This window comes from Drosophila sechellia, chromosome 2R (assembly GCF_004382195.2).
Source record: "Drosophila sechellia strain sech25 chromosome 2R, ASM438219v1, whole genome shotgun sequence".
Lineage (NCBI taxonomy): Eukaryota > Metazoa > Arthropoda > Insecta > Diptera > Drosophilidae > Drosophila > Drosophila sechellia.
This window is the reverse complement of record NC_045950.1, coordinates 3,061,093-3,072,906: the sequence shown is the minus strand read 5'-3', so window position 1 is coordinate 3,072,906 and position 11,814 is coordinate 3,061,093. Positions and strand designations below refer to the sequence as shown.

Here is an 11,814-nt window from a genome sequence, read left to right as displayed (position 1 = left end):
GGCCACATGCAACGCAGAGTCTCTGCCGGTTCCGCTGACATCCAGCCGCTGCTCAGTTGGCGGCTACATCGATTTCAGTTCGCTTTGCGAGTCGTCGCCGCGCGGTTGGTAAAACTGGAGTCGGGTCTCGAGTGCTGAATCTGAATCTGAAACTGAAACAGAAACTGGCTGGGAAGCTGGCTAAAAGAGCGCCTAATTGAGCCCCGAAGTGACACGCGTCCGCGTCGTTTATCAATGGCAGCTGTGGAGCATGTGGGTCCGGAATGCTGGCCATATTTTTGGCAGCGCGTGCTTGCTTTTAGCCTAGTTAGTGGGGAGAGGTCGCTATTGTGAGCTCACGTCCACAACCTGCAATCAGAAACAGCAGCAGCGGCCAACGGACCAAGCAAACCCATCAACAATTCCATTTATCCCGGGTAACGTGTTGCATTTTTCGTAGTTTTTGTGGCTGCTCATATTTTCAAATGTCGCTCAGCGCAATTTGAATATGCACACAACTGGCCGAGTGTCCGAAATCCACAAACTGAATTCCAGTGGCGGCGTGAGTGAGTGAGTGAGCGAGAGGGCGGCGCGAGAGACAAGGAGGGAAAATGCTATTTCGTCGCAGTTGTACGTATAACGTGGAGCAATCAACGCGACATTATGCAAAGGTAAAACATTGCATTGCAACCCCGCATTTATGTAAAGATCCAGTGGCGAACACGAAACGAGAAAAATGTACGTGCTCTCACATGGCTATAACATAGATACAGATACCGAAGCCATCCCATCCGTTGATACCAGCGGGCAATAACCGTGTTTCTGACTCCATATCATCCGTAGATATAAGCTGGCAATAACCGTATTTACCCCACAGGGATAGCCGTGTTTCTGAAACGTTTTATTATCACAGCCCTTGACAGCACCTAAGGTGTGAGTCGAGAATCCTTGGTACAGTGTAATCCGGACCCATATGAGATATCCGTTCATCATTGTAATTCAGCCATCATTATAGGAAATAGCAGGCTATATAGAACATACCAATTTATAAATAAGTTTCGGTTGTTTCCTTAATGTTCTAGGTTCTGACATGCTTAATTAAAGCCAAATGGTTTGAAATTTTCTCAGTTTGGAGAATGTTTTCGAATTATATTAATACTAAATAATTGGTTATCGCGTAGTATGATAATCCCACAGTTCGATTGAAATATCGATAGACAAATCCAAAAAAGTAGGTTATGAAAACATTCTGATGGCAGTTCCGTTATTTCGACCTCCAACTTTAACCAGAACATAACCTCTTCTTTAAAGCTTTTAGTTTAAAAAAGCAATCAACTGAGGTTGGGAACCCAAATAGTTCGAAAACAGCATTTAAACCCCGTGACCAATGTTATTGTGGCATTGACAAATGAGAAATCGGCGGCAGGAGAGTAACGATGTTAACGATTTTCTGGCTTCTGCAATGCAGAGATGTGCTTTTAATATGTACCCAAGAACTATGAATTAAAATAAAATTGGAAACGATTCAAAACTCCCCACTCAATAAAACAATTTCAAATCGACTGAAGTCAGTGTGGATTTCACAAGAGTTCATATTACAAAATATACGCTACAATGAATATAGAGTTGTTTTAAGCTCGTTATATTAAACTCAATCTTCAGCACGTTAAATAAAATTAAGCTAAGGCAAACACCCACAGAGCCTTTTCCCAACTGGCAAACACACAAAGCTGGGCAGCTTTCCAAATATTATTGTTTGGGCGTAAATTCAATTCAGTTCTCGCCGACTCGAGGAAATGGCGAAAGGGAAATGCTGGTTGACAAAATTCGGTCTGTTGGCCGCTTTTCACTGCCTCTCCGTCTCATTCTGCTCGTCTGTAGCCGTCTCTTTCTGTCGCCATCTCTCTCTTTCCCGTCTGTGGGTCAACTTTTAATGCTGCAATAAATTAGAAAGCAATCAAATTCAGCTTGTACGCGGGAAGGGGCAGACTCTTTTTGACGCTTGTCAAAAAACAAAAGCCGCAATAAATCAGCAGGAAAGCGAGTGAGACTTGCGAAGTTGGCCAAAAGAAAGGTGCCACAGCAGCAGCTTTGTAATTACACAGACCGGGAATTAATTAAAGTGTATTTTATGGTCTCCGTGCGCCGTAATAACTGTGCACACATGTGTCGGCTAATGCGAGTTTAACAATTTCTGCGGTCGCTCGCAAGTCTTCCTAAGCCAATTACACGGCAGGGCCAAGATTCCCGTGTTCTCGGATTCTCCATCGAATTGGGTCTGCGAAGCCCTCGGGCCTTCATGTGGCAAGCATCAAGAAGTGTGGCCCAGAACTCCGAGAAGTCTCTGGTGAGAAAACAAACAGTCCGATGCAAACGCGGCTGGGTAATTGAAAATGTCATTGCAATGTTGCGGTTAGACAGCTCCAATCCGCGTTCGTTACATCCGAGGCAGTGAAGCGGGCTGCACTTCCTCCTCGGCCCCATTTCCCGGCTTGCATTTGAGCGCTGTGGTGCTTCAGTGCCCGTGGTTTTGCGGGAAATGCGACAATGAAGCGATTACAGAGTTTTAAGCAAATGTTTGTCCCTGCCACCACGAGCAAATTGCGGCCATTTGCGTTAATTGTGTAAGATGCCAGCGAAAGACAAGCCCAAGACTGGAGCAGCCAAGCCACCACAGAGTGCATCCTTGCACTCCGACTTGCGGATACCCTCATTCGAAAATGGCTGAGTTCGCAGATACCATTTATAGATTTTAATATAATATTTTTCTCACAATAAGCTGGGTTGTGGAATCATTCAGTTGATAAAGTATTAAGTAAAGAAAAAGGGTAGATTCTACTAAAATTAAGTGATTCAAGAAGTATTTGCTAATAAAAGTTCTTAATTTGAGCTAAAAATGACTAGGGAGAAACGTGGCTACTTTGCTCGAATGTCTAAACTGAGCTGCAAGTGTCGGTTGCTTCTCTTCCCCTTAGGTAAACTATTATTTAAGCCCTTTCCAACAGAAACTAGCATACTTTAACCTGAGTCCAACCTGAACGCTGTTTAACTTTATATTCTGCTCTTATTTATTTGCAGAGCGCAGTTACCCTGTGCAACCTGGGCGTGGGTGCCACATTCGGGGAGTCCGTACTGCACGACTTGCCGCGGGACAGCACCGTAGTGACGAAGACCACCTGCGAACTGCTGCGGGTGGAGCAGCAGGACTTTCGACTCATCTGGGAGGTAAGTTTGTGGCAGTAAGTTACGCAAATCGATTTTCGTCCCTGTTCCTGCACATTCCACTTAATTCAATCCGTCTGTTCCGCGCTCTTCTGTTCTTTTAATGAGTTGCCAAAATGATATGCAGAAATTCGAGATTCGAATGCCTCGACTATTTGCGTTATGCCTTCGTCATTGTGGAAAATATTTAATTAAAATTTCAATTAACATTTAATGATGCCTGGGCCCGAGGACATATTGCCCAAGGAATCCCCAGCATAAGCCCTAAAACACATGGCTAGTAATTTGGGCCCTTGGCCCTGTTAAGTGCTCTGGCTTTGCGGCAGAGTGGGGCATTAAGCCAAGTTCTCCCGTGGGCTAAGTAGTTCTTTGTATCGCCTTATACTTACGAGCATATGGAGAATGGCATTAGAAGGTAATGGCGGGCTTAGCTTAGCATTGCATTGCATCATTGTATCCGCGTCGCATGTTCCCGAGCACTTGGCTGGATTGACAGGACTCTGGGACTGGATAATTAATTGGAAAGGCTTGCTGGTGAGCCGAGCTGGTTATTCGAATTGGTTCGGTTGGCCTAATTTCCATGGAAATGCCTTTGAACGGAAAATGAATTATATTTGCATTTGGCATGCCACAAGGCTGGAATGTGGTTAAGCATCTTTTTGACTACACTCAACCACAACATGGCTTACATATGCCAAAATGTAAATATTTGAGAGGGCCACACAATCGGCAAAATGTGCACTGAGCGAAACGGAAGCTGGAAATACTCTAGAAATAAACCGCAACCCTAAGATGGTATTCAAACACAAAATGCATCGCTTTGAGGACCTGATGCCACGAGTATCCCCAACTACTCGACACCTTCATTCTGTCAGTGTCCGAATGCAAATCCCAATGTGAAATGTGTGTGTGTTGTACTCAGAAACCCCACTAACAATGCCATTCAGCCAGGAGCCCCAAGTCATCTCCTGCGGCAGCCACAAAAGGTATGAGCCCGGCACACAGGCGAGCAACCAGAATTAGTGAGGGTCGTCTGTTTACCTTATTGGTTAGGAGGATGAGCAGGAGCAGGAGCGGGAGCAAGCCCCAATTCGGGGCGAATAGTATTTTGCAACATTATGCCAGCATTGGCTTACCCAAGAGGCAGCCCCAGTTGAGCTGAGCTGAGCTGAACTGAACTGAACTGAACGATAACAAAGTAGCTGCGACAGCAGGGCCACCACATGTCACGTATACGCAGTGTGCAACAATGAAGTGAAAGTCGATGGCGGATGCTGTGGATGCTGTGGATGCAAGACCATAAAAATGCGAACTGGGGGCGTTTTGCCACTGCGAGTGGCACTGCGTAAATGCGATAAAATCAGGAGGCAAATTGAAGGGGAATAAGAGGAATATTCGCAAGAGCGCAAGGGATATAAGCCATTGAGTTCATGGAACTTGTCATCCTTGGCTCGTCCCGCCCACTTTGCAGCATAGTCGAGCATTTGATTTGTGCGCAAATATTTGCTCGTGCGGGCCAAATTGAAAATGTCTTTGAAAGCCATTGTAGTCGCATATGGCGGGTGAAAAGGGAAAGGGAATTTCGGGTTAATTACCAGTCTCATTTCACCGAAGCCCGGGGCCCAAATCCAAATACCAGTCCAACTAGCTACTAGAGCCACTTAACATTCAATGGCTGCCAATTATTCCGGACAAGCAATCCACTCGGATTGGAATTGGCATCGGCATAGCGATTGCTATTGCGATAGGGATTGGGATTGGAAAAATGCAAGTGGTCGATTCCGATTTGTGCACAGGTCGGATGCAGAAGTTGCATCAATGGTGGAAATTACACTTGCCACTTGCAGTAAATTCCCAGATTGCTGCCGAATGTGCTACTTTCACACTCAATGCGATTGATGCGATTCAATGCCACTTGCTTGCCAAATATTTGCATTTAATTTCGGGCGTGTTTTATGTTCTGCCCGCCGTCGCAACCACGGCATTGCCAAACATGTGGTCTGCGTAATAACCGGGCCATAAATATTGCAGCCGACTCCATTGAGAGCCTCGTGGCATGCACAGTTGCATGTCCATGGTCACGGGGTTATTTATTTATGCACAAACACAAGTTGCACATGTGAACCCGCAAGGGAGCCAGTTGCACGAGGAGGAGGGGGCAGGATCTCCAAAGGATTTGAAAGCCTTTGGCGAGGAGGGACACAAACCCACTTGGGTCATCAACGTGCATGCTGCGTCGATCACTTTAAATTTCATCAATGTTTCGAGCACTGCTCATTGAACCCACTACTGGCAAATCCTTGGGATTTTCTCGAAAGTCCTGCAGCACTCTGCAGTGTTATTTCCCTTTGGTTAAGTTGCCGGAAAGAAACAAGAAATTCCTTCTATTAGTGCAGCTGGCTCGGATTCCTTGTTCCATTGAACGGAAAGTATAAACCTAAATGTCTGCCAGGAAAGCATTCGCTTGCTTGCTCAAAAGCTCCTTGTGATTTTCTTTACTGCGTTGCGGAAGTGGAAAGAAATAAATGGGCCATCGTCTTAATAATTTAATAAGAACAAAGTATTTTTCGCCCTCTTAAAACTGAAACTCTTTAAGCCAAGCTTAATTCCATGCTAAGCTAAAAGAATAAGAAGGAAAGTGTGTTCTGTGGTTTTAAACCAGTTGCAGTTAGATAAGTATTAGTAAATGTACATTTGTTTCTTACCTTTTGCATACTTTCTAACCAACATTGTTCACCCTTTTGCTCTGCAAGTAACGAGAACAACAATTTTATCACCGAAAAACACTTAAAAATGACAATGTACCAAGCCTCATAAAAACTTGTTTGCATTTTGGCTGATAAGAAACATTTACTCCAGCTCAAATAGCTTTAAACTCATTTAGTGGTAACAACTAAAATTTAGTTAAGCAAAACACTTCGCTGGGTTTCACCAATCACAACATTGGCATGATAAGGATCCTTCGCTGATTTTCCCTATATAGAATAGTTTGTTCAGTTTGCTCAATATGATACATATTAATGAAACCTCGCACCCCGTTAATCTGTCAAGGCCAATGTAAAGTTTCCTCCAATTGCCAAATCAGCAGGAAACATCACGGTTCCATTACCACGTCCGACTTTCAAGGCGAAGCCTCTCCACCCCTTGAACACCCGAAATCTTGAACTCTCCTGAGCCCCTCGAAAGCCCTTCACCAGCACCCAGTGGGTGGCACTCATTTCGGCGTGCGTTTGATAAGCAAGCGAGTTTAATTAGCTTCGACGGCGACGCCAACGCAGCGTAAGTCGCTTATCGACGGGCGGAACACGAAGTGTTGCCAGGCGTCTTGCTTCGATTTTAACCCATTTCAAGCTAATGAGTCTCGTTAAGTGCGGGAAATCGAAAAAAGCGAGAGTACAACATTTGACTTTCATGTTTAATTAATGGACTGAAGGGAACGCCTCGACTGTCAGATACCGTTGAAACTTGAAAAAGTCTAGTACATACCATATACTTTTATAAAATTGGCAATCTTTTAAAGAAGAGACCTACGTTAATATGACATTTTAAAATAATATTTTAAGTAATTGGTCTTTTAGACCAGCTGAACGACATGCATATCCCATTATCATTTAAAATTACCTATAGAGAAGTAGGTCTATACGGACAAGCGGACATACGGACAAAGCAACTTACATAAAATAAAATACCCCTTCCCATGTAACTTTGCTCATACTAAAATTTTCGTGTTGTAAGATAAACACAAATATATATTATATATTTATCTAATTTATCTATCCCCACTTTGTTAAATATGTATCATTTTGGGAGCTAGGGGAAACTTTAAAAGTTTTTTAAGTTTCCTAATTAAAATGTTTTTATAAGACCTTTAAGGTTCCTGGGGTGTTGGCCCCTCTTGGGTTAAATATGTTGTTTGAATCGTGAACAATGTAGGGGCTTTGGCAACCCTTGTGCCTGATAAGTAATTGCAAACAGCGAGCCGCGGCGTTCGTGTGATTGTCGCCTCCTGACGCTATCAGTACCTGGAGAAGCGTTTGCCAGCAATTACCTGCGAGCTTGAACTCCGCTCCCAAGTGAAAGTGAAGCCAGAGGTTTCCCCACATGGCAGCCGGCCGGCAGCGCTGGTCCACGCAGATTGTGGCCGGCAGTGAGCGTGGTCCCGGCGTCCTTCTGCTCCGCTACCGACGCCACAGCGGCGGGGAGGACCAGGTGGGGGCCACATTCGGGGCCTCCAAGGCCACCAAGGCCACCAATGCCACAGCTGGCGCCACTTCCGCCGCCGTCAAGTGGCGTAGGCAGCTGGAGCGTGGGCAGATGACGCGTCCGCAGTCGACGGCATTTGAAATGAGCAACGTAATTGGAATTGCAGAGCAACCAGGCTGACATACCCAATACTAATGGCTATTTACGCTTTCCATTGCAGAAAAACAAGGAGTTAATGAATGACATATTCACCAACTGCAAGTTGAAGAACGGTATGTAGACAAAAGATCCAATTAAGTCTATTACAAAGTTTTCGCATGACTAACACTACGAGTGCACTCGGTGATTAATGGTGCGAGAGTATCTGCTTCTGTTATTATTTGAAATACATATTTCATACGATAATTCGCTTTGAGAACTTTCATAAATGCGGTATTCGCATCATTTGGAAACTGACTGCACTGGGCTATTGAACATAACATTAAAGGAACTTAACCGACTAACTTTAACCATGGCTGCCTCCTCAGGTTTTGGACCAAGTGTACAAGCAACAGCCGCAGCCACATCGCCCACGAAGCGACCCCTCAGCCCCGACCACCCGAACCCAGCGCTGCCCATCACCGAGGTAAGAGCCAAGGGCACAAAGAAACCAGCGGAGTCCCACCGTGGAACGCGCATAAATAACACAAATGTAATGTCCTGACATTGACGACGACAAATGAGTTAATTTGCTGCTCCAGAGGCCGTCAGGGGAATTACAAAATATTTATGTGCTTTCCATGAGTGGGTGCGCGGGGAAGTGTCTCCTTTCGGGACACTTCCTCTGCCATTGACACTCACTCCGGACTTTCGAGAACGGAAGTTGAAAGAGTTTGACATTTCCAGACGCCGAGTCCTGCTATGAACCGCATGGGCTGGGCCCTACGCACACTACTCGTCGCCGACAACTCGAGCTGTCTGAAGGATCGCAAGGTGAGTGTGCCCGGAGTGCCGGAGTGGGAGGTATCATCATTGGGATGCTAATCATGCCACCTGAATAGGTCTCTGGCAAGCTAATCCGCAAGTGCGCCCCCGGCACCGAGCTCGTCGACTGGCTGGTCAATCTCTCGCCCATCGTCCACACCCGCGCCCAGGCAGCTGGCATGTGGCAGGCGCTTCTCGAGGAAGGAGTAGTCGCACACGGTAAGTTCCACCCGACTCCACGCGCTCCATTTCCTAATCGCTGCACTTCCGCAGTCAACAAGGAGCAGCCCTTCAAGGACAAGTGCTTCCTATACCGCTTTCGCCTCGACGAGGAGGGCGGTACGGCGGCAGCGGGCGTGCCCCAGGCGGAGGACCTCGGAGCGGCCAACGAGCACATCCGCGAGGCGCTGAGCGCACTCTTCCAACGCGGACCGGACGCCACACTGCGTATGATATTGCGCAAACCGTAAGTACGCCGGCTTAACTCGGTACAAAAATAAAGGATTTGTAGTATAGACTTTCTTATCAAAGTAATTAAAACCGTGAAATATATTTCAATGAATTATTTACGTCGTTTCCCACGGACGTTTGCAATATGAGTAATTTACTTGTGTTGCATAATTATTTCCGCACACAGACGTCAGAACTATAAAAACAAAGCGGGAAACCAATTAATACAAATTAAGTCGTTAGCAACGATAGATTCTCATACTGACAATTGTCGTATTCAAGAAAGATATTACAATTTTAGTTCTTACTTAAAGCATACTACAAAGTTACTTCAAGGAAATTGAACTGACAGAGTAATGAAAAAAAAAAAACTAAAAAAAAAATTTTAATTTTAATTTAAATATTTTAATATTATTATAGGTATAAGTCTGTTAATGCGATAATTTCGGTCCGATGCTCAAAAGCTTCTATAAAAAGGACATTAACAGACTTATTCTGCACTGCGTCCGCATAATAAATTCTCACCTGTAAAATCGATTAAGATCCCTTCATTTCTTATATTCCTTAATTTGCAGTTCGCACGAACGGACATCGGAGGAGCTGGAGCTGGTCTTTGAGGAACTGGTCCACATCGCCGCACTCTCCCACTTGTCGACCAGCATAAAGCGGGAGCTCTCGTCGATTTTCGTGTTCGAGGCTCATGCCCAGGCGGGAACAATATGTGAGTATGCGGCCGCAGGATTATTAGCTCCCAGGCGGCGGAGTTGTGATTTTCCGAAGCGGAGGAAGGGAGGCATGGGATGGGAAGGGAAGGGAGAAGTTGGGAAACTTTTTAATTAAGCCCCGGCTAATTATGGCTCAATAATGGGTCAGCCCGCCCACACCGACGCAGCTATAAGTACTAACAACGAGTCTTATCCCTTATCACTCTTAACCCATTAACAGTATTCAATCAAGGCGACGAAGGACGCTCCTGGTACATCTTACTCAAGGGATCGGTGGACGTTGTGATACACGGCAAGGGGACTGTTGCCACTCTGAAGACTGGGGATGATTTCGGGAAACTGGCCTTGATAAACGACGCACCCAGGTGAGTGATGGCGCACCAATTGCGGCGATTCCATTGAGCAATTGTTAACTGGCTGGTCCGTCTCTCCGACCAAAACTTTTGAGAAACCCTTCTGTGGTCCCCATCTCCTCCTCCTGGTGGGCTGACAGCACAACGGACTCGACAATGGCCGCATAGCCACAATGGGCTGAACAAGTCCACTTGGTGCAACGGTCGAGATAACTGGCCACAAGCTCCTCCGCAACAGCGACAGATAACAAGCGGCATTGTGTGCGATTTTAAGGCAAAGAATTCAAATTGAAACAAAGTATCGGCCAAGGCCCCCGTCCAATTTGTAAGCCATTTCGCCAGCCGACGCTTGAGCGGATGGCAAAGGCATAAACTATCAAAGAGTTGCCAAAGAATGGAATTCGTTGCCATTGTTTCCACGGGTGGGGAGCTGAGCAGAGGAAGTCCAACTGCCAGGATCCGTTTGTCTGCAGGCTTATTAGTCCGTGTGCGTGCACTTCCGTGTTTAATGCCCCAATGAAAGGATAACTAGTTTAAGCTCGGCTTTTGTGTTAATTTAAATAGTCAAAGAGCTTGTTTGCCTTCAACAAATGTAATAAATCGCGCTGCCATCCACGTCGCTCGTATCAGCATACAGGCAATAATTCCGCATATATCAATTGAGTTTATTTGCCAACTGCATGTGCATCTGCCGCTGAAATCCAATTTAAAATATTTCCAACTCTGCGGGGGTCGACATACCGTCAAGTGCATAAGAGGTGCCTCACATTTACGCGTTTTCACCATATGAATGAGTGGCTACCCAGGACGAAGTCACGAGTCAGCTGCTCAAACGTTCCACGAAACACATCCATCCCATAGGCAGATCCTTGAGACATCTAATTTCCCGACCTTCTTCCCGCAGAGCTGCTACCATCGTACTGAAGGAGAACAATTGCCACTTGCTGCGCGTGGACAAGGAACACTTCAACCGGATACTGCGCGATGTGGAGGCCAACACCCTGAGATTGCAGGAGCACGGCAAGGATGTTTTAGTGCTCGAGCGCGTGGCTAAGCAACGTGGACAGCATTCGGCATTTAAGTGAGTGGCTAATCAATTTTTAATGTGCCTTCAAATTTAATTGGAAGTTGGAGTTTGATTTGATGGGTTACGGCTGTGTGACGGAATGTAAGCTTTGTTTCTCCCTTCTGGCATCTTCGGATCAAGGAAATACATCCCATTTACCACCCTTAGATAAAGCAGCACTTAACTTCTTAACCCAGATACCTGTCCTTTTTGCCTTAAAATCTACATGTATTTGAATATCTTACCCCACAGATATACGGTGATGTCGGGCACTCCGGCCAAGATGCTGGAGCACCTGCTGGAGACGCGACTGGGCCAGTCCGTGGGTGGAATGGATCCCTTCTTGGACGACTTCCTGCTCACACACATCGTATTCATGCCCGTCGTTCAGTTGGTTGATGAATTGGCCAATTAATATCCTTTTTAAAACAACAAAAATCACCGAAAAATTCCCTAAGCCCTTTAGTCTTTCCCCCTTTCAATTCCAGCCACGTCTCAGAGCTTAATCCTCGCCTTGAAGCTCTTTAAATCCCCATGTAGGAAGCCTAGTGTTTCCAAGGTCCGTTTAGCTAGGTCCTCGACAGTCAGGCTGCACTTAAACTGCAGAAACGCACTCTTCATGCCGTCCATCTCGCGCCCGAGTCACGTTCTCCTAGGTGGGAATTCAAAACTTTTCCACAGCGACAGTTTAATTGCCGCCAGCACGCAAGCCTCCACACATGAGCCCAATCCCGACCAGCGGGAGTGGGTGCGGCGGGCCAGACTTTCGGGTGGCTTTTGGGCTCGAGTGTAGCATAAAATGCTAACAAGCAAACACTTCCGCTTCCAACTTCAGTCGAAACAAAGCCACAAT

The 11,814-nt window shown here is 46.0% G+C and overlaps 1 protein-coding gene across 4 annotated transcripts in view; it reads left to right on the top strand.

Annotated features, from left to right (window-relative positions):
- Nucleotides 1-11,814, top strand: part of LOC6607891 (rap guanine nucleotide exchange factor 4) — a 45,509-nt gene that overhangs the window by 28,414 nt on the left and 5,281 nt on the right. For 2 of the 4 annotated variants that reach the window (XM_032715761.1, XM_032715763.1), the window contains 10 exons: nucleotides 3,058-3,204; nucleotides 7,625-7,676; nucleotides 7,932-8,029; nucleotides 8,290-8,376; nucleotides 8,445-8,586; nucleotides 8,641-8,833; nucleotides 9,393-9,538; nucleotides 9,763-9,907; nucleotides 10,800-10,976; nucleotides 11,214-11,375. In XM_032715761.1, the coding sequence (XP_032571652.1) occupies nucleotides 3,058-3,204; nucleotides 7,625-7,676; nucleotides 7,932-8,029; nucleotides 8,290-8,376; nucleotides 8,445-8,586; nucleotides 8,641-8,833; nucleotides 9,393-9,538; nucleotides 9,763-9,907; nucleotides 10,800-10,976; nucleotides 11,214-11,375 (1,349 nt within the window). Of the gene's footprint in view, nucleotides 1-101; nucleotides 651-3,057; nucleotides 3,205-7,201; nucleotides 7,555-7,624; nucleotides 7,677-7,931; nucleotides 8,030-8,289; nucleotides 8,377-8,444; nucleotides 8,587-8,640; nucleotides 8,834-9,392; nucleotides 9,539-9,762; nucleotides 9,908-10,799; nucleotides 10,977-11,213; nucleotides 11,376-11,814 lie in introns of those variants that run through there. The other 2 variants (XM_032715762.1, XM_002032609.2) reach the window with 2 other exon arrangements.